This window comes from Danaus plexippus, chromosome 8, assembly GCF_018135715.1.
Source record: "Danaus plexippus chromosome 8, MEX_DaPlex, whole genome shotgun sequence".
Lineage (NCBI taxonomy): Eukaryota > Metazoa > Arthropoda > Insecta > Lepidoptera > Nymphalidae > Danaus > Danaus plexippus.
This window is the reverse complement of record NC_083542.1, coordinates 1,326,842-1,350,830: the sequence shown is the minus strand read 5'-3', so window position 1 is coordinate 1,350,830 and position 23,989 is coordinate 1,326,842. Positions and strand designations below refer to the sequence as shown.

At 30.7% G+C, this 23,989-nt stretch overlaps 2 protein-coding genes across 2 annotated transcripts; one reads left to right on the top strand and one right to left on the bottom strand.

Moving 5' to 3' along the window:
* The first annotated feature begins 1,267 nt into the window (after positions 1-1,267).
* On the top strand, positions 1,268-17,408 carry LOC116775833 (uncharacterized). The gene is given in 4 exon segments (XM_032668827.2): positions 1,268-1,405; positions 11,993-13,764; positions 15,467-15,474; positions 15,639-17,408. Coding segments are annotated over 3 exon segments (3,504 nt in total). The 5' UTR covers positions 1,268-1,405; the 3' UTR covers positions 17,363-17,408.
* Positions 17,409-20,032: 2,624 nt separating this feature from the next.
* On the bottom strand, positions 20,033-23,311 carry LOC116776237 (uncharacterized). The gene is made up of 3 exons (XM_032669385.2): positions 22,898-23,311; positions 22,183-22,324; positions 20,033-21,804 (listed from the first exon to the last, which is right to left on the bottom strand). Exons 1-3 carry the CDS (start codon positions 23,028-23,030, stop codon positions 21,432-21,434), a joined length of 648 nt encoding a protein of 215 aa, XP_032525276.1. The 5' UTR covers positions 23,031-23,311; the 3' UTR covers positions 20,033-21,431.
* Positions 23,312-23,989: the final 678 nt, after the last annotated feature.

The window sequence follows — 23,989 nt, the reverse complement described above, 5'->3', positions numbered from 1 at the left end:
ACACATTTTGGTCTTGAACATTTCTTTTACTGTAATCAGAAAACCTAGACTTGTTCATTTTGTTTAAAAATAAGTTTTAAGTCACATCATTGGAGTCGGTTAAGAAACTAAACATATTTCGCGACTTATAGAATCGTGTCTTTTTAAACAACAGCTCAAGGATCGCGATACTTCTTTTTATTCTATTCCAAACTTTTCCCTATCGATTCAGCAATTCATGCAAAATATTTCGGTGATATTAAAACATCAGAATTCAGGAGACTGTTTCAAAGATACGATTATCTTGACATGGAATAAAGCCCGCATTCAAATGAAAAATATTTAAAAAATCAGGTAGTATTTGTTTTGCAAAGAATAAGGTCGGAAAATAACTAATAAGTCCTTCATTATATGTAGGTAATTAGAATTTCATTGGGTTGCTATTTTATTAATATTTATGTTAAATTTGACAACTTAATATGATTTTCATAAAGATATAATGTTTTATGTGCAGATCTGACTTATGTTAAGCTCTAAGATAATAATAAATTAACATTATAGGCTTCCAAGGTTATTGAATGTTACAAACGTCAAACCTTATTTTACAGTATGCTTAGCACAAGCTAATAAGGAATACTCAATAAACTACGTCAATACTATAATGTGAGAAGTTTTGTTAATGAAAAACTGTTAGTTATGTATGTAGTCTGGGGACGGAAACTTGGGATTACGATACTGTTTAATGAAACGCGGATTCTGAACGAAACTATTTAGAAGATCCTCCAATTTTGGTGTAAATTCTAAATAACATTTATAGGAACGCCGTCAATAGAAGCCATGACTATAATTTCAAGAGTTTGTGGCGTCAAGTGTATTCAACAAACAAGTACTGACGAGTCTATTTACTTAAATAGCACTCTTAACAAACATGAGTGCGTTTAAAAAAAAAACCTAAATGAGAAGAGCTCATTCAAATGAAAATCCTTGCTACATGAAAAATCCGTCACTGTCCTCGAAAAGAAAGGCTTCTAAGAAGGAAAGGATGATAAGAGAATTCAGAAGAAGAACTAATGAACGATCATATACGGAAGTAAAAATAAGGGCAAGAGATAGACCTAATGAGTTGACTTTGAACTGAATCTATGTATATCTTAATGATGTATTATTGAGGTAATATTAAATATTAAAATTTGAGGTTTTATATACTAGTAACGAATAATTAGTTGATCCGAAATGTTCTGGTGTTAATAAATTTGAAGCTTTTACTTGACAACCTGTTTGTCCTGCGCACGCGCAACGCCAAATAAAACCAGTAGCTCTCGGACCGCCGAGCGAGTCACATTGTTGTAGGTCATCATAATATGTCGAATTTAACATCGATAATTTAATATTTTTGAAGTGATTAGAAAACTAAACGGTTTTTAAGGTACGTACATTTATTTCGAATGTTTTATATATATTTTTTAAGTTACATATTTTGTTAGGACGATTGTAATATAATATATGAATACTAGATTTTTACCGCAGCTTCGCTCGCTGACTTCGATTTTATGAATAAATCAAACCAAATATATTTCAATGTTAACATCATTTAACATTGATGTTTGATGAAAATAAAAAACATAAACTATTTATGAGCGACGTTACAAATTAATTTTGATTTGATACGTTATAAAACAATTAATTTTTTAAACAAAGTTATTGTTTCAAGAATAAAAGTTATTTAATTTATGACTTAAATAAATTTAATACATACATAAGCATAACAAAACTCCAATTTAGGCAGAAAATAGTTTTTGAGTGTTGTTCGTAACTGATTTATTTTAAGTTGTCTATCCTTCGATAATGGCGCAACATCCTTTTATTTTTTCAAATAATTATATGCTAATATTATTTATAAATTATATAAATAAAACAGTCACACGATATAACACGACGGTTTTAGTCCTTAACGCGCTTGATAATGTTATAATTTATTAACAATAGCAGAAATTAAGAGACAGGTTCCTTTATAACGTATTATGTGGAAATCGTCTTCAACTTACTACTGATATACAGAGTTTAAGTGAAAGTCCTTCGTCCATAGGACTAACTTGAACTATAACCTAGCTAAGCCTAGTTCAAACTACGTCGTCTCAGGAAATAGGAGCATCAGTTTTACCTCATAAATCGACACATAGAAACAGAATTTGGACTAAGCATACAGATATTTAGTATGCAATCTTATGGCAAAAAAATAAATAAATTTGAAACGTAATATTTTGATGTTAATTATATAAGGTGGCAACCGGAGGTTCCAGGAAAACTACGAAACATACTTATATGTATATTATAATAAAAAATTACATATTAAAACTTATAACCTATACCTAAGACTACATGATTGCCCCGATGTTAGGATAGCAATGCCATTCCATAGCTTGTGTGGTATCAGGAATCTTCTGGTTCACACGGCTTGGTGTTCGTTCCGCGGAGTCAGCAGCGTCACTCGTTATATGATATTTTATCTATACAACGATGTTACCCCGGCGATGTTCATTTATTTTATAATATGTAGCGCGTACGTAACATGTTGCTATAGATATTTTATTAAAATCTGCCAAAACTAACATATATTCTATTTGTTAGGTTTTTAAAAACGTGCTTGCGATTTTTGCTAATCAAAAGCGGCTCTAAGAATAATTTACTTTTAAAACCTAAGGCTTTTTAAAGACTTGAGTTTACTTAAAGAAATGATTTATATAAAATATCGCTTAGTTTTAATCTTTTAATAAAAGCATACGGTTTATATTTATATTTAGTTGTGGGTACATGAAAATGTCTTTTCAAACTTACCCGCATAAAGAGATTTTTGTAACCAAAGGGTCAAATAAGTCAAATCAGTGTATGAATATCTAAAATCGAAATATCATTTGTTCTCATAACTAAGCATAATTTATACAAGTATTGCAATTATAATCAGGTAATAATTGTAGAAAAATTACATATAAGAGATGAGATCTCATAGATTTTTCCTTGGATTTGTGTGATGAAAGCCTACAAGGCTTTTCCTTGTCCATTGTAAGCCGTCAAGGCTAAGGAGTTCTGGAGTTAATTGTTGCGAGAAATGTGTTATTCAAAAATTTCCTTATTAGTTTTATTTGTTATTATTCTCTAAATAAAATTTCACGTCATATATGCATCTAATGACAACTCATGACATAACATTATCTTATGTTATTCAGATTTTCGTATATCGTTGCGCTAAATTACAATATTCTTTGCAAATAAGGAAATCAACCAAGTTTAGTACTGAGAGCGTGTTGCGTATTTAAGTTAGTTGTATTTTATTTGTATGAGTTTTTGATAAAATAGGGTTAATTGGTTTTGATATTGATGCTATAAGACTGTAGTGTTATTGAAATTTTAGAATCTCGGATATATTAAACATAACAACGAATTGAATTAAAATTTTATTGCCATTTAGTTACAGGTTAAAAAACCGCGCTAAGGGTAATGTCTGTTTATTTAAGGGTAACACTAAATAATAATTCATTTTTTAAATTCACTAAATAATATATATAAGTAGAATTACAAACAATTAACACTCTTATTTTGTTTGTGTTAAAATATAAATTGTGTTTTAATAGAATTATAGGAATATGTAGTTGTATGGACATTATCTGCAAAATTAGACATCGTTATATAATTACATATAAATAAATATGCACCTGAGAAGTGATATATTGAAATTCTATGCTATTCATACAGCTTGTGTAATTTATAACTTGTTTGTATATTGTCTATTTTAAGAATATTATTATAATTATAGTGAAATTTCCATAATACATTTCTATTTTCAATTCTGGCAACATTGTAAATAGTAATCCTATAACAATACAGTGAAGTTATCTCGTTTTACTTTCGAATATCAATCAGTGTCATGTAACACTAGAAAGAGTTGCATGAACTTATACCGAAGGTGTTATCTCAGATCTAAATAGTTTGCGTAATGATACTATAGTACTTTCAGTATTCACGTTCAGCTGTCTATATACTAAGCGAATTGACAGTTAAAACAGATTTTTTTATAAACCAAATTAGTTATGCGAGACTGTCTATAAATTTTGCGATGAAATTATTATTGATCGTGTTTCTTTGTTTAGCAGATATCGGAATAGATACTTTGTATTACAATGAAGGAGATGTAACTTATTCAACATCTTGACAAACTATACTGATAGTTCAGGAACACGTAATAAAAAATATTACAACCTGAGAATAAATCAAATACCGAAATTCTGCATTGGAAATAGTTTTGTTATTTAAAAAAAAAAGAATTTTTTTTTGCACTGGTAACATATTTTAATTGAAATATATTGTTTTTTTTAGTATTTATTGTAAATAGTTATTATTTAATATATATACAAATGAAGTATTAAATACAATATTAAAAAATAGTAGGAAAATTCCAGTAATTCAGCCATGAAGGACGAATAGCTTTAATCTCTCTCGTGTTCATTACACATTTCGTTGTACTAAATATGTATATGCATATATTTTAAAGGGTTCAAATCAATTTTATTCATCTTTATTAAAATATTTGCTTTACAAATTTTCGACTATGTTTATCCATACTTAATATTGAAAATGCGAAAGTAACTCTGTCTGTTTGTCTGTCTGTTATTCAATCACGCCTAAACTACTGAAACAATTTGCACGAAATTTGGTAGGGAGATATTTTGATACCAGAGAAAAGACAAACGCTACTTTTTACCCCGGGAAAATGACGCATATTCATGGGAAAATTCAGGTGGGCCGATCGCTTTTACGTCTAAACTACTGAACAGATTTAAATGTAATTTGGTAAGGAGATAGTTTGAGACTTAAGAAAGACTGATTACGCGTAATTTTAAATCTGTTCGGTATTATTTGTACGTAAAATTACATTCTCAAAACCACCCTTCATCCAACCTTATCTTTATTAGACACTATAATAATGCAATTAAGTGATATTTCTTTCATTTCTTTTAGTTTTCCTCAAGCGAGTTAAGACATTTTTTTACGTACCTAACCTAAAAGTTATGCTGAATTGTATTTTTCAAATAAAGTTTGGTTATTTCAAAACGAATGACCCAATTAAGATATTGTGGGAAAATCTATTTCATACTTTTGCGTTGGTCTAAAACATTCAAATATGTCGTTCACAAAACCACCTAAGAACGACAACAGATTTCAATTGTAACATTTTTTTCTACACGTTTGTCAGACGTGTGAACATTGGCGTTATGTATTTTTACATTGAGACGCTCGATTTGAATTGCGTTATAATTATTTCAGCTTGAGTTGCTTTGCTTACATTGTTTGTTATTTTATCAGCGAGATATTTATATAGAAGTAAACGTTGCGTCCGTCTGTATGTTGAGAAAACCCTTTTTAATAAGAATATTTTAATTTCCGTATTATTTTTATCATATTTTTTATCTGTGGTGATTATAATTTGAAAATCACTTAAAAATTATACCTACTGTTGACATTCTGTTATAAAAACATGGTACTATAGTCTAATATTATTTCTGAAATAAAAAAAAAACTTAGACATCAAAATGAAAATGTATTTTAATATTTTTTTCGAAATTCGAAAGTTTTTTTTTGGTGTATATTGTAACTTGTAAGACATACATTTAAATATAGTTATCAAATGTTCCGATCTTACAATAAATTTATATATATATATATATTTAATTTATCTACCAATTCCCATAATTTTTGCAATGATTAGGAGACATCTAAAATTGAATCATACGCATTAGTAATTCACTCCATAATGTGTTTATATCCTACATGTTCTGGGAGGAAAATATAACGACCTTCTAATTTTCGAGGCTACACACCCATCCGAATGTGTAATTTATTATTTTGTATGTAAATCATATATAAATATAAAGAAAGAACAAGTCAAATGTATAAGGTTTCAGGTTAAAGCCTTTCTATGATATTTAAAATAGGCTTTATTGTTATAGAGTTAAAATACAAATTGGCATACACTGATGAGTGTCATGAAGAATTGTCGCTTGTTTTTCAGAACTGTAAAACAGCTTGTACTAATATGCTTCTTCGTCATTAGACCGTAGACAATACTCTCATAATAGTATGCCATTAAATCTAACAAACCGCTAGGTTTTATTTTATTTCGTCCTAAAACAATTATTTTCTATAGTTTGTTATCTATAATCTTTTATAAGGAAAACTTACACTGTTTACTTTTCCTCGTTCTTATTATAAAGTTACAAAGTAATAAAGTAATCTTTCGTTTGGTCCCGTCAGGTGATTTGTAACGATCGAAATAATGATGGACTTTAAAACTCAAAACTCTAACTTATGTTCCACATAAAAAATATTGTCTAATATAAAGACGGCTTAAAGTTATTTTTTAGAAAAACATTTATAATTTATTTAAAACAGAGATAGGTTATATTAAACTGTTTTATTTCGGTTGCCACAGACTAAAATAAGACGACAATTTTAATATTCTTAAAATCTATGTCTTGCAGTGCTTGTAGCACTAAAACAGTATTATATATAAACTTATATAAATATATATTATTTTATTGCACTGTTAATTATAGAATAGACGGACAAGTGATATCCCATTAGAGGCAAACCAGCAGATCGCTATTTGTATATAGATTTCACTTAATATAAAATTATATATATATTTATTTTTTCAAAGTTTTGACTAACAAAAAAAATATATTCAGGAATTTCTTCTTTCGACTGCTTATACAATCGCCTATATGTAAGAAAGAAAATGGAATTCAAATCGAATGCTCAAATCCAGGGAACGTCTCCGTCTTTGTTAACAAAATTTATCAAAGACTAGCGATAAGTGAAGTGAAGTAACCGTTGCACATTGAAGTGTTTTGCCCTTCGCTTCTTCGCTCTTTACTTCAATTAAATTCCAAAGAATTAGTCAACGATTCTGTTATCGAACGCGTTTTAAGTGTCTCACTCGTCTTTTTGACTTACTACTTACAGTCACTAAAACCGCAATAAATTCTTATAAATTAAAGACGAATGTCAGGATACGTTGGAGTATTTTTATTTCTTTTCGCTTTTCAAAAACAACAATATGTTGTATATTTATTGTTAGGAAATACATTCATCTAACCGATACTTATAATATTTGTTTAGGTGGAATGAGAATACGTGATCTGAGACAATGGGTACTTAGCTTTTATAGCTCTTCTAATAAGTAAAGTATTTAAGGCGAACCAAATGAAAATGGCTGTCATAATTTTTCCTATATAATAAAAAAAAATGTTCAAACAATTAGTGATATTTTAACAAGATAAATATTATGACGATATTGTCTGACTGTACTTTTATTTGTTGTTAATTTAACTATAGCTATTGTTCCGTTTTGTAATTGTAGTGAAAGTGCAGTGAAAAGTTTGAAAAACAAATAGGAAGTGTAAGGTTTTTAACTCAATACAAAATTTTTCCCTTTTATAAAGATATTTAAGACTATAATAAAACTAATATTTTCGGATTAACTACGCATTTCTTATTATTTTAAGCTATCTATTTCCAACGTTTAGGTTACTTTGTAGCAACCGTGATCACGGGCAGACGAGATGAAAATTTTCATTGCATCTGAATCTTCGGGAGTATGTTGCATAAAATAATAAAAAAAAAATCGAAGTAAATCTGGACTGGACTTCCAGACTTTGACGTAATAATTAATTTTGTTTACAAGAAAAAAAGTTTGATGCGGTTTTATGGGAACATTATGGATGAGAAAGTTAGTTTGGGCACGTTCCGTTAAGTTTAATTTTATAATATAGGAACGATATTGGAAAACCCAAATATAATGAAACACCAATTTGGATATTTGTTATATGTAATAAATACAATAACTCAGATGATAAAAGCCTGTTAAAAACTGAGCACAATATTCAATCAAATCACTGATTAAAACACAAATAACAAACGCGGACGTAATGCGACATGTGATAGACGAGTAAAAAATTATCCTACAATTTTGCCCTTCATATAATTTATACGCATATAATTACTTGAGTTCTAAAGGTAGTATGTTTATTCTTAGTATTATTTGGACTCTGTTTTATCCATGGATATATGATAAATAATCAAACCTGACACACTTATCTTATCTTCCGTGAACGCGACCATGAACACGGCACTTGAAACGTTTGGATCCATGAAATAGGTTTGCTGGAAGTATCTTGGACACAGCTGTTTTATTTCACATAATACATTATATAAACCGTATTTTGCATTCGGTATTAAAAGCCTTCCGCGAATGTTCACACAGATAAAAATTTGTTCATATATTTTGACACAGATAAAATCAAATAACTAGTAGATTTTAAGAGGTGTAAGATAATATAATTTTATCTGCATAATTGGATAATATAAAATGAGTTCTAAAAATGTCTATATATTTATTCATGGCGCAATTTAATAATAGATGCTAATATTTGAGAAACAAAGTATTTATTTTAAGAATTCCTCTTTCAACAAAAATCAAATTTCAGTTGTGAGTCTTAACTAACTAATTACAGCTCAAGGTGGTGGTGAAAAAACTGTACGTCATGATAAATTACGCTGCAATTATTTTGTAGCAAAATGTATTTATTTTTTTTCAAAGACAGTAAAAATATGTGACGAGGAAGTAACGTTTGTGCCTAATCAAACATCACTTGACTGACTCCGTAATCTATTTATTTCATTTGAAGGACCTATTTATTTATAATATCATACATAATTTAACGTATGTCCAATAATTTTATATGTAAAATATAAACATATCCTAATTTATTTCCTTACATACATCGGTTACATAACGAAGTATATTCTAAGATAACTAACTCCCCCAAAATAAGTAATAGAGCTTCAGTGTACGAACATTTTAAATTGTCGTAAATAATTAATGTTAATATAAAATTATATAAAAAAATATATATATAAAAATCATTATCATATTAATAACATGCGTATAAAAGATATTTATCTGGTATCAATTATAATTTATAAGAAACTCCGACAATTCAATAGTTTTAGCTTTTAGGGTCTAAGTTCAAAGTAATTTAATCTATTTCGACCTTTTGACCCCATCACGAATGTATTAGATGATTTGTTACGCGTCTTGTTTCTTTAATGTCTAAAAATTTGATAAATTTAAATAAATCTATTATCATTGTATTTTTTTCAAATATATATTATAAATATATCAAATTAATAATACACTGTTATCTCAAATATGGTACGTTTCTAAAAACGTGATCACTGATTAGCTCGTAAAGGTCGAGGTCTCAAAAAAAAATAATAACCAAGAAAAAAGAGAAGTAGGTAATTGCTTGACGATAAGGACAAAAAAAAATTAATAGACTGCCAGCCAGTTATTTTGCTACCACTTAAACAAAATAGAAAAAATGGATACATTTTTTATACATATAATAAAAATAAAAACACTTTTGGTGCAATTCTTTTATGAAAGCTATGTACAATGTACATACATTTAAATATAAAAAAAAAATACCAATTAGCACAATGACATCTCATACTCGTATAAGAAATAAAGATGTGCAATTGTCTTTACTTATAAATAATAATTATTATTAACGTCTATAGTCTATTAGTTTGTAAGGTTAAGGACATTTTAAAATGTCAAAAGTTAAGTCACTTTAGATTTGAAATGTCATTGTGACTTATAGATCTTTTTTTAAGGTTTTTTTTTAATCAATAAAAGACAAGTTTAATTTTTTTTTGTTTTCAGTCAAGTATTTTCTTTGTTACATTAAACGTGCGGATGACCGAATTGACTCGCGACATTTGTAGGGCGCTTTATCATATTGTTTTTAAATTAAATAGTAAAAATTGAATCCTAAAAACATATATGATGCCACATAAGAGGTATCAGATATATGTTTGTCATATCATTTATTTTGTTTTAACCGATTAACTTAATTAACGATTTTCCTGACGACACGAAAACGAGGACATAAAAATCTTGAACATCATGAATACTCTCCTTTCCCTTTCATTTTGGCTATGGTTTGGGAATCAAAAATAAAGAACTATTTTAGTTTTATATATCTGAATAAATTGTATTTCAAAGTAAAGCGTAGGTAAGTAAATTTAAGTCCATTTGTCACGTACGTATTGTCACGTGCAGGTAAAAAAAAATTAGTATTTTTGTTATCAGACTCTTTAGATCGCAAAAGCTTTTAATTATTATAATTATATTATTTACTAGCTATGCCCGCGACTTTGTTCGCGTAGAAAAAGTACCGTAGTACAAAACGAATAAACTGAAACGGATAGTTATTTAGTATAAGCGGAATTCGAGGGATAAAACAACCTATAAGTATTTCTTTAGTTTTCGGGACGATTACAGCTTGACCCGGTAGGTGGCGCTGTTATTGGTATGAAAACTATTAAACGGCTGGTTGATTTGGCTGAAATATTATCTATATAAGTAGCAGAGTTTTGAGTTAGTTCTAAATGATAATTACTATTCGACCGGGTAGGTGACACTGTTGTCGGCATGGTCCCAAAATACACTTTACTTCTATGGCGTTTACCTGTCTATCGATTTTTAATTCCTGTTAAATACAATTTAAAATTTGCAACTTTTGTAAAATTTTAATCGCATTGTATATGATTTAATTATCTTGTATATGTATTTAATTAGCTTTCGGGATGATTACAACTGATTCCGGTAGGTGGCGGTGTCATTGGTATAAAAACTTTTAAACCACTGGGCCGATTGGGTTGAATTTTCCCTCGGAAATTAGTACATTAATTAAATACAACATGTCATTATTAAACCCATTAAATGTAACAACTAGTAACTTTACATAAGTTTGGTTCAAAGTAGTTTAAAATATTCCCATGTGAAGGAGCCAGTTTCCCGTGGTAAAAGGTACCCTAAATGTTGCATCAGGTGATCAGCAACCCCCCTATGAAATTTTATTGAAATCCGTCCAGTAGTTTTTAAGTTATAAGTGTACAGCAGACAGACAGACAGACAAAATTTTCAAAAATCATATCTTTGTCTTCTGCTTCTCCTAGGAATACCCCAATAGGGATTTATTCTCATTTATTTTCAATGCACAGAATTGACCCCTTGAACGATTTTATTATATCTACAGATATTAGAACTAAGTATATTTTTAGTATTAAGTACTAACTACAGACAAGTTTGTCGAATATTTAATTTCATTTATACGTTTCAATAAAATTTTATATATCTCACTTTTAAGTATTTATTCGTAACATTGATGCATTATCACATTTTACTGCGTTTTTATACCTTTCTCGTGGTCTGTGAACTCTTATCTACCTTCATACTGAATACATTATATACTTTCCACGGTGTCTTGTGCGTGTGCTAAATGCTAATGTTATATCACTTATTCGTAAATGACTTCCATATAGTATCCTTATCAAAAGTTCAGATAATCACACTACATACAAAGAGGCTATTGCCGATTTCATAGTTTACGTTAAGGCTTTAATGTGCGAAGATTAATGAATGAGAAACTCCTAAAGGTCCGTAAACACTGATGATGCAACATTTGTAGTTAGCATACTGATCTTTTTACTGTTTTGAGTAAGCCACTACGTCGATTTTTAAAAATAATTGTTATACAAATACGACTTCAAAGAAGTATTATTTTTAAAAACAAATGATCACACGATGGTTCTTCTGTTCTGAAAACAATAATATTTAAAAATCTACATGAAAAAAACCGCAAATCTAAATATACAATAAACCTACCAGAATTATATAGAACTTTGACTCGTAAATATAATTTGTAATATAATATGTTTAATATCTTAAAGAAAATTGCGATACGATAAATGGAAAAATAAACATAAAATTGATTTTCTATTCGAAGTAATTAATTACACTAATTTATACAAACATATATAACAAAGCTATATTCATTCTTTAAATTTGAATTTCGAACAATATAATGAAATAACTATATCTTTCTTTCAGATGAAGTTGCTTCTACTGACGCTCGTGTGCTTTTCGGCAGTTTTAGCACACGAACTGCCGCCATCTTGCATCAAGCCAGTCTACTGCGACAGTAAATTGCTGCATTTTGTTCAGGTGGCCCGATTATATCAAGATTCGAAAACATTTGTTGATCTCGAAATGCGAGATGAACCCGATTCAATTCTAGCTGCCTTCGATTCTCTTTTAAACCAAACTAATGATAATCCTTCCCGAGATCAGATTCAAAAATTCGTCGACGATCATTTTGACTCCATTGGGGAGTTGGAGGAATGGATACCAACAGATTTTAATAAAAACCCAGCATTCCTGAATGGTGTGCGCGATGATAATCTTAGAAAAATGGGACAAAATATTAACGACATTTGGCCGACTCTCGGTAGAAAAGTCAAGTCCGTCGTTTTCGAACATTCAGAACGCTTCAGCTTCATCCCTGTGACTCATGGATTTATCATACCTGGTGGAAGGTTTAAAGAATTATACTATTGGGATACCTATTGGATTATAGAGGGTCTTCTTGTCAGTGGTATGGAAGACACTGTTAAAGGAGTTATAGGAAATCTCATAGAATTGGTAAAGAAACTTGGCCACGTTCCTAACGGTAGTAGATGGTACTACCAAGAAAGAAGTCAACCTCCTCTATTGACAGCAATGATGTCACTTTATATAAAAGCAACGGATGATCTTGAATTCCTTAAGAAAAATGTAGACGTCCTTGAACAAGAGTTGAGATATTGGCTAGACACGCAATTGGTTACATTTAATGTTGGTGACGCGACTTACACTCTTCTGAGATATTACGCACCTAGTAAAGGTCCACGACCCGAGTCGTATTACGAAGATTACAAGGACTCAAGAATGTTTGAAACTCAGGAACTTCAGCAGAGTTTTTATACAGAAATAAAAAGTGCCGCTGAAAGTGGATGGGATTTCTCGACTCGTTGGTTTATTAATAATGACGGAGAGAATAAAGGAAATCTCTCAACAATCAACACCAGCTACCTTATACCCGTTGACCTAAACGCAATATTTGCGAATGCTCTAGATAACATGGCTCACTTCCAAGCTTTACTTCTAAACTATCGCCAGAGTAGTCACTGGGCCTACTTGGCCAAACAGTGGCGCTACAATATAAAAGAAGTCTTCTGGAACAAAGAGGACGGAATTTGGTACGATTGGGATATGAAATATAATCGCCACAGAAAGTACTTCTACCCTAGTAACCTTGCACCGTTGTGGATGAAAGTAGCCAACAAAAGTTTTGTTAATTTAAACTCTAAACGCATTCTCCAATGGCTCAAAAATTCAAACGGTATCGATTATCCTGGTGGAGTACCAGCTTCTTTGATTCGAAGTGGAGAGCAATGGGACTTTCCAAATGCTTGGCCACCTCTAGTCAGTATAGTAGTAAATGCTCTGGAGGCTTTGGAAACTAAAGAATCGTTAGAAGTGGCCTTTGAAATCGCTCAATCGTGGGTTAGGGCGTGCTACAAAGGCTTTAATGCAACCAATCAGTTATTCGAAAAGTATGACGTCGAAATCCCCGGCCGGATTGGAGGTGGAGGTGAATACACTGTTCAGACAGGTTTTGGATGGTCCAATGGGGTAATATTGGAGTTCCTTGCAAAATATGGGCATCGAATGACTTTGTATGACAAAAGTGATGACTATCTTCTAGTACTCCCTTATGACTCACAGCCACAGAAATCTACAGAGCTTTTATCAAAAAAAAACAAATCTGAAAGCTAACCATTGTCTTAAAAATATTATTTTCTTAATTTATTTAGTTTTTCGCTAATATTTCTTCATTTATTCTAATGACGCAATCCTTTTGTTTAAATTCTATATGTTTATAGTTTTCTTTAAAATTTACAAAGTTTACGAAGTGTGTAGATATCAATTACATATAGATATTTTTCAATCGTTTGAGAGCGAAAAATGTATTAGGTATTAAATTTTGTTTTTAAGTGCCATTATACTTAAAAAATATACTTCTGACAATTGTATATAAATACATACTAATAGATTAATTTCCATTTCGGTGCCTTATTTATTGTTTGTCTAACTAAAAAGGCATTTATTATCAAATAAGTAGTTTTAATATGTATGTGAAAAATTATAAAACGTATGTACATATGAATTATAATGTAAGCACTAGATATTTGTGTAATTAAAATTTAAGTATATTTTCGGACATATTTTATAACTGTATCTTATATTTTCGATTGTATATCGACTTGCAGACATCGTGACGGACATTTTGTTTTGACGTGATGCGTTCTAAAACGACTCCCTTATTAAATGTAAAATCTATTGATTGTGTCAAATTTTCAATTTTTGTACGTTCTCTCTGTTAATAGAGAATCATTAACAATATCAGCAAACAGTATTACAGTCTTATATTAGTTTAAATTTATTTAATTGTTATAAACCATGTAATCCTTAAAAATTCAAAGTGAATATAAAAATATTTTTTCCTATTATAGTTATAATAATTTAAGAACTTGTATATTTTGATTGATTTTGTTATATTTATTTATATAAAATTCATGTCATTCCGACCAGTTACCGTAATAAAGGCTATGGTTATATTTTGTTTTTTTTAATGGTATATAATTCAAGTAAAATATTAAATCATGTTTAAATACATACAATCAATCTATCAACAACGCTCCACATTCCTTTAAAAAGTTGGTATTGTAACAAAAACTTTCCTTAATTTTCTGATTAATTTTTAACCTGTAATCATAAAATACAAATAGTATATTTTCATTAAATGTAAATAAATTTATTACTTCAATAATAGAAATATGACAAGTTTTGAGGTTAGACATCAAATATTTTTATTAAAAAATTAATTTAAATATTAGAATAAAGCTCCGAACGCTTAATTAATAAAGAGTACATTTCGGACATTATAGGAAGTGGTCATTAAATGGAGATAAATAAAAATACAAAGAAACTGTGGTTATTAAAGCTTGCAGAAACTTTATAAAAATTTAAATATTTAAAGATGAGGATATTGAAAGACAAAACTTCTTAAAATCCAGTGATAAGCAATTACTAATAAATTTAAGCTTTTGTTTAAATCGATTCTGCTAAAAAAATACATTTAAAAAGACATTGCGTTCAATTCTGTTTAAATGTGAACTTTTGTTTAAAATACGTTTTTAAAGACATAGTAAACTTTCATCGCTATATTTATTGGGAACATAAACATGTGTTTAGCAATTTTCTCTATTAAAAATTTAATAAATACTTTGATATAACGGAACGTTGCGGATAGCGCATGCGCGTTAAGTAATTGGTCGATGTAATGACAATTAGCGTCAATCAACTCCGAACTGGTTTCATGCACGTCAGAAATCAGAATGACATTCATAAATCTGAAATATGATACATTGTGTTTTAGTTCAACTATATATTTCTGACTTTAAATAGAATGACAGGAATGAGAAAGCATTGTATCAACTATGAAATGTAAAGCAAGGATGTTCTGAGTGTTGAGTGTTAACCCACATTGGTCATGGCGCGTGATGTGTGCATAATATTAGTTGCGGGCCGGACGTTTACCGGATCGGTTCGCTTTATTTTTATAAAATCTACGTTTATACTTGAAATATGTTAGTGTCGAGATTACGTTGTGTGCCACTTTATCCCGTGTTAGGGTTGTTAAGTTATGCTCATGCATTCACAACTCCGATCTGTAATTCCTCTATATACTGCTCCGGAGAATTACTTCACACGGTACAACTCGCGCGAATTTTTCGAGATTCGAAAACTTTCGTTGACCTTAAGCTACAGCGTACGGAAAATGAAACGTTGGACGATTTCGCTAAACTCATGAAAGAAACAAACAATAAACCTTCACGTGACCGTCTTATGAATTTCGTTGATCAAAATTTCGGAGAAGGCAATGAACTCGAGCATTGGATGCCGCCTGACTTCGATCCGAATCCACCAATCTTAGAACAAATATCTAATCCTAAGTTAAAAGCATTTGCTAAGAGTGTTATTGCGTTATGGGCCAAACTGGGACGAAAAGTACAATCGGATGTAATGCTAAACCCAGATCAGTATAGCTTCTTGTACGTGCCGAACGGATTCATCGTACCGGGAGGTCGATTTAAGGAATTGTATTACTGGGACTCATTTTGGACGATACGCGGCCTCATGATCAGCAACATGACTAAAACAGCTAAAGGTATGATAGAGAATCTTTTGCATTTAGTGGGGAAATATGGTTATGTACCGAATGGGAGTCGTGTGTATTACTTAGGGAGAAGTCAACCCCCTTTACTAGCAGCTATGGTAGCCAGCTACTACGAGGCAACAGGGGATCTAGCGTGGATAGAACAACATATTAGCACTGTGGAAAAAGAACTATACTATTGGTTAGACAAAAAGAAAGTGACCGTCGAAATCAATGGTAACAAGTTTATGCTGCTGAGATATCTAGCGGATAAGAAAGATAGAGGTCCTCGTCCGGAATCATATTACGAAGACTATACAAACTCCAGAATCTTCCCTAATGAAGACAGACGAGATGATTTTTATTTAGAAATCAAGAGCGCTGCCGAAAGTGGCTGGGACTTCTCATCACGCTGGTTCGTGTCAGCCGACGGTGCAATTGGAAACTTGACTGATGTTCACGCTACACGGATCCTACCCGTTGATTTGAATGCCATATTCGCTGGTGCCTTGCAAACCGTCGGCGATCTCCATGACAGACTGAAACACAGGAGAGAGGCGCAGAAATGGTGGAGCCTAGCCAGGTATTGGAGAAGCGCAATCGAGAATATCATGTATCATGAGGTAGATGGAGTGTGGTACGATTTTGACGCACAGACTGGCTCCCCTAGGAAACATTTTTATCCCAGCTGCGCTACTCCGCTATGGGCTAAGGTTGTCAATGAAACGAAGGCTGATAAATATGCTCTGCTGTTGGTTAATTATCTCAAATCAACCGGCGCTCTCAACTTCCCGGGCGGCGTCCCATCCTCCATACTACATTCGGGTGAACAATGGGATTTTCCGAATGCATGGCCCCCGATGCAAAGTATCTTAATCGGAGCATTGGACACCAGTGGAAACGTAGAAGCACGGAAGTTGGCGAAGGAGCTAGCTGGTGTATGGATACGATCAAATTACATAGGTTATAACAACTGGCAGAAAATGTTTGAGAAGTACAGTGCAGTGCATCCAGGGCACGAGGGTGGTGGTGGGGAGTACGTGGTGCAGGACGGCTTCGGGTGGACCAATGGGGTTGTGTTAGAACTGTTACAGAGGTATGGAAAAGACCTCACGCTTCATGAACGACCGGGAGCCACGCCAACGGTTGCTCTTATATAACCAATATGTTGTTTCAATTGTAAGAAATAAAGTGATATTTTAATTACATGTATAATATTACTGCCGTCAGCTGCTTAGGTCGTTACAGTTCTGAGGATTGAACACTTAATTAATTCATATTATCCGTCGTTTCCATTGCAGTACATCGCTGTACGAGCGTTTTTATTATGTATTATAAATATTTAATTTGACGTTTTCATTATTACGTACTTAAAGCGATCTAAATTTATAATTCAATAGGTATTCAGCGCGACTGCAATTAAATTTTTCGTTTCCGAACTTGACTTCTGTCAAATAATTACAGTTTTCAGAACGAATGTTCATACATTTCAATATCGTTTTTGTACTTTTTATGTGTTTTAAAAATTGTAAATAAAAACGTTCTTTTAATTAATAACGGGTATCAACGTATGCCATCAAATATACGTTGTGAGTGCTTCATTATAATGCAATGTGAAGGTTGATTAAACAGTTTCATTAGGAAAAACTTTTTTTTTTTTTGTGTTAAATCATAATTTTATTTATTCAATCCATTGATATATTATGATAAGTTATTTACTTTATTTACATAGTTTTGTCGCAAACGGTTTTACTTCACGAACCATCACGAGGACAATAGCCGTACCACAAGTTCGAATTGTTCGGGTAGTATCAACGTAGTTAATAGTTTTATGGAACCGAAATTGGAAAAGTGCCATTTTTAATAGTAGCTAAGGAACCTTTAATATTATAAGAGACACACTATCGGCTTAAATACTAAGTGTCACGGGCTTAAATAATAAACTGTACATAATACAGTAGTTTATGAGTTACCTAAGATTAGGTACAAAAATTTCTGAATCATAGAAAAGGTTCTAAGCTATCTAACTCAATCGTACAAAATATTTCAATGTTTTTCTTTTCTATAACCAAAACTTTCATGAAATAAAACTTTTAATGTTTCCTTAAAATATATTCGTAACTCATTGAAAGGTAAGCTGTAATGAACTCGTTCAATTATAACATGTAAGTACGTGTTAAACAATATAAATATTTGAAGCATTTCTTTACAACTAACATTCATACGACAAAAACACCGAAACCATTCTTGAATAAAAATTCAATGTTGATTAAAAAACGTACACTTCATTCAATTTACGCTAAGGCTTCATTCACACAGGAATCGTGTGTACATTAAAATGAGTGTAAAAGTACTTCAATGACATATACATTGCTAAACCTATTTTAATTTCAATCTATATGTAAAACAGGAAAATTTTGCCAACAACGAGTACTAAATATATAAAAGTAACTTATTTGAAGCATTGTCTTTGTATATTATTGTCAAAGAGTATTATGACCGAACAATATGCTTAGTGTAAATTAATACTCGCGAGTCCTATCGTGCTACCTACGGTCTAGGGAGAGTCTTAACTCTTAAGTTTTTCTTTCAGAAATCCAAAAAATAACATGTCTTATTGAATGAGAAAATATTAACGATTGACGAGGCGAACTTGAACTATGAATACAGTAGTGTGCCGCTGACATACTTAAAAAAACTTTATTATTGTCCCTTTGTTAGAAATTGTTATCAATGTTTAATGAGATACTTAACTATACTTAGTATGAGGTGACAGAAAAGAAGTGTTGTGAAATGATGAAGTTGCCTGAAAACCTCGTAGAGGATGTAGCATTGTCAATATTATTGATTTTGATTGATTGAAGGCATGACTTTAAATCATATCAGGACATTTAATTAATTGCCTCGCCCCTTGGAGTGTTGGTAACCCTGATCCTCTATGAAAGTATAAAATTCTTTATTTCATACAATGCCTGCAAGTTCTCACTATCGAAAATCCCTTAGTTATATACGATTTATAACCATTAAGATTTTGTAAGGACGCAGCCTACAGTGAACTAGGATTTCATGTTGTCCGTATAATAATAAAAACCATCTGAGGTGCTGTTTTAAACAATAAAACCTATATATTTTTTTGAAAAATTACATTGAATTAAACTTTTCATACAAAATTATAATATTATGCTACTTTCTTGAGAACGGTTCTTTGGAAAAATGCTCAATTTTTTTCCAACCATATCTTAAAACTGTTAAATATCTTGATCACAGGAACTCAATTAATAAAGAGTATTCGTGTATTCAGATTCTAAATATTTACCTACATTCTTTTATCGACTGACTCGAATATGGAGGGGATTCTCAATTCGTCTGTATTTTTTTAAATAAAACCTTAATTCAACAAACACCTTCATAATAAGTCTTTCCATGCTACTTATATTAAGTCACAATAAGCGTGGCCCCTCCCGAAGAAGCTGTCATAGCCATTAGGGCTATGACAGCAAGTAACAGCTGTTGTTTGGTAGGAACACAATAGGTATTTAGACAACTTTTTGTTATGTATGTACATGAAATACAGATTTCGATAAAAAAGTATTTACCGCAATGTTCCACGGAGCGAAACATTCCAATATAATAAAAAAAATATTTGTTAATAGGACAAAATCGCACCAAGAATTTTGTTTTCTTAGTTAAGAATTCGTTAAAATATTACAGTAGAGTGTTTAAGATTTTTATTAACAAAACAGAAGGAAAAAAGAAAAAATTATGACGATAAAAAAATATTCACATTTTAATTATTTAATTACAATCAATTGTATAATTGATATGTGAGTGTGAACATTACATAAATTCTTATTGCATCGCCATAACATACTAAGTTTTATTAGAATTAGTTAAGGTTTAAAATAGCACGGTCTATTATTATAACCAAAAGGGCTAGGTTAAAAAATTACCACAACAAAACATTAGAAAGTTGTATTAACCCTTTGTACAGAGAAAGTAATACAATGGAATTACGTCAACAAAGTAACATTGTATAAATCATAACTCACTATGACAGATGCAGGTTATGGGAGTTGTCTTTTTATTAATAATTTTCTTTGTTCGTTCAAAAACGCCAAAGAGGTTTTAAAGTCACCAAAAAAAAAAAAAACAGAATTCAGTTTTTAAAAAGTGCTGAAATATTTAGAAAATAGTAAACAAATATATGGTTATTTAAATTCTGAACTTAAGTACGACTACATAAAATAACATCAAACACAGAGCATTACTGAAACACGAAATAATCAATAGATTTTTAATTATAAATTATATTATCTTACAATATTGTACTAAAAACTGGTATTAAATATTTAAAATGTAACGAAAATTACTATTTAAATTTAAATACTATAATGTAATAGGAGACAGTACTTTAGTTTTAATCTTTACGTTCCTTTATTTGCAAGAAACAATATTTAATTTCATGGTAATGTATCTAAGTATTATCTTCGCAGCGCCACACGGGTTAAAATCAATTATATCGGTGCATTTATCGCATTCAACTTATTCATCGATAGATGGCGCTGATTGCAAAAAATGCATATATTCCTATCGAATATTTTCTTATCAATAATAAATTAAAAAAAAATGTGACGTGGTTAAATATTATTATTATTATTTAACCTATAAACTTAATTGGGTAATGGCTTGTTATATCGAATTTACTTTCTTCAAAAAACTATCAAATAAGAGTAACTGCCAACTAAGAGTAAAGAAACTTTTCAATTTAATAAGTGTAAGATTGACATAAAAACTATTTATTTAAATTCTTACAATTTATTCTACATCCAAAATGTGTGGAAGCTTTAGTCTTAGGAAATTTTGTAAATGGACAAAACTATTTTTATAAATGAAACAAACGTCACTGTAACGTAATAAATAATATAGAATTGTAATGTGTAGTCGGCTTTGTGAATTAATACTGTCTAAGGTCTATCAAATAAAGTTAATATATTCGGTGTTTCGGTACACGATGAACTTGGAACCCCTGGTACGACATTTACTCATTATTACTATTATTAATTCACTTATTTTGTACCCTTAATGGTCTTATTACTTTAATATTTAACTAAAATTAAAATTATCATTTAAACTGACAGGTAACTTCATAATAATAATATTGGTCAATAATCTAAGATGTCAGCTGTTGCTTGTACACCATTTTAAATATGGACGTCATTATAAAGCGAATTATTCGGCGGAGTTGTCAGTGTTCTCGTAGCCGCAGTCGCTGGCGGGTGTCACGTAGGGTAGCTCCATTTGACTTCCGAACTCCGCTTCGTATAAGACTTGTTGTATTTTCAGTCTCGCTACAGCGTTCTGTTTAGAATTTAGCCGTTTTAATGTAGGAGCACAGCTTAATAGGAATAGCTCGTCGGGATCTGTCCTGTTGCAATGACACGGTTCTTCCTCTGTAGAGTTGAGCCTCATCTTCTTCGCCGGTTGGGAGTCTTCGTCCTCCTCCAGCGGACGCGAGTCCTGATACGATAGATCGGGCAGTGAATGACCAGGACGGTGACGTATTTCTTCTTCCGGTTCCGAATCCGAAGTTTCTCGTTTTGTTCTGAATTTTGAGATATTTAAAAATAAAATAAAAATATTTATTAACTAATAATTTATTTACGACTAATCATAAAGCAAATTTTCGTAATTATAAAAATAGTGTTAAAATTTATAACATTGTTTTTTACAGAATTTAAATGATAAGAGGGTCGAAATTTTCATACACCTCTGATTGGGACAGAAACAGAACTTTTCAGACTTTATGCATCCGTTAATTTTTGCATTTTTTATTTCATCTCACTATATGTTACAGTTGATTATTTAAAATTTAAATATAATTAACTAATTTATATTTTATTACTTGAGTAATATTAAAAATATCGAAGAAGTAACGGTTTAGGAAGTAGAGAACAAACGAAATTGCAGTGCAATAACTTACTGTGTATCATTCTTTGGTTCGACGTGAGGTAACAGAAACCTCATGGCGTGTAAATAAGGCCAGCGCGTTTTGCCGCCGTGGGTCCTTTGCAATTTAATAAACGAATCTCTCAGAGAACGCCAACGCTTCTTGCATTCCGCTTCTGTGATTACAATTGTGAAAAATCATGCCTCTTTATTGGAAAAAGACATTGTTTTTTAAATCGCCGTGAAATAAATATTACAAACAGCATCACAAAAGGGATGTATTACAGTGATATCCTTATTTCTCTTCTAAATAAATAAATATTTTCGACAAACAAGACGATCGAATTGTTCTAAAGAAAATATAAACCTGAATTTACATAATATTTTGTATGATAAAACTTTCTTGAATTTTTTGGCGTTTCAGTTATAATAGGGCTTATAATTTAATCGTCCCGAATTTAAAATTTCCTTGTACGCATCGAGTTATTTTTCTTTCATTTTATTCTACTCAATAAAATCGTGAAATTGTCAAATAAAATGTACAATTATATTGAATTTTTAAGAATGAAGAAAAAGTTTTATTGTAGAAATAACATCATTTGTAATTAAAATAACATAAAATCATTCGTTATTGAAGTTAGCACTCGAAACTCTTTTCTGAATATAACATTCCTTATAATATGGAATACAGAGCTTAAAAATAGTTGACATGTAATAAAAAATGTAACTAAGTCTTTGTATACACGTACCTGACACATTAAGAGCCTCTTGCACCTCTTTCCAAGCGTCATCCCTTAGTTTAGTTTTATTAAAACCACTCACTGACTTATCGTACAATATCGGACGTCTTTCAACTTCTTTTATTAGATCTATTTCATTCATTTTACGTTACTTAAAGATACCACTTTACAAACTTGTAAAAAATATATCAGTGAAAATATATTTAAATGTTTTTAAATTCAGTGTAAAACACGCTTTACAATATAATGTCAAATGTATTTAGTTTTTGTTATACACAATTTTATTTTATCTATACTTCGGAAGCACTTTAATTAAAATTCTAAATAATAAATAGTAAATATTGAATAGATTAATTGTAAAAATTACGAACTAGTTACAACTAAAGAAAAACGGCCCGTCGATATCAGGGCGTGTGTGGCGTGTGACGCGCGCGGCGCACGGTACGCGCGCGCCGCGCGTATTGACCGGCGCGGCAAGGCGACGCAGTGCTTATTTACGATAAAATATATTAGGCTTAGTTGCTAGGGGCTTATGTATATTGGGGTTACTGTTTTTGGCGTACACTGATACCTATCTATGTTCGATTCATTAAAATTGTACTAAAATATATAATTCCATTAAAGAATCTATACGAATGCCATTGTAGTATCACTTTTTTCTCTCAGATTACGTTATTAAAATTTCCACTTATATTTAATCGATATAAAAAATGGAGGAATCAATTACTTTTAAACGTCATTGAAATTTAAACCTTATATGTTTTAAAATATGGGTCTCATAAGTGTATCTTAATGCCCAATCTTGAAATTTTACTCTCATTTAACCACTCATCACTTGGGCTTTAAGAAATGTATAAAAACTTTTAATTATAATTCATAAACCTCTTGTATTATATGTACGAAAGTATATTTCATTTGTATTTACATTTAAAACAAACGAATAACCAAATCGTTTTTGTTTTTGGAATAACAACGATGAGTCCGAACATAACACAATTAATTGTGGGCATGTCGTAAATTTTACTTATATTGATTTACAATTCTATCGTCTTGAAGATACTGACCAATGTAATAGGAAATAATTTATAATTAATGCTTATT

Coding starts and splice junctions, on each gene's coding strand:
- LOC116776237 (XM_032669385.2), bottom strand. CDS start 23,030: ATGAATGAAATAGATCTAATAAAAGAAGTTGAAAGACGTCCGATATTG. Junction 22,325..22,897: donor AGAGGCTCTTAATGTGTCAG/GTACGTGTATAC, acceptor TTGTAATCACAG/AAGCGGAATGCAAGAAGCGT. Junction 21,805..22,182: donor GAACCAAAGAATGATACACA/GTAAGTTATTGC, acceptor CTCAAAATTCAG/AACAAAACGAGAAACTTCGG.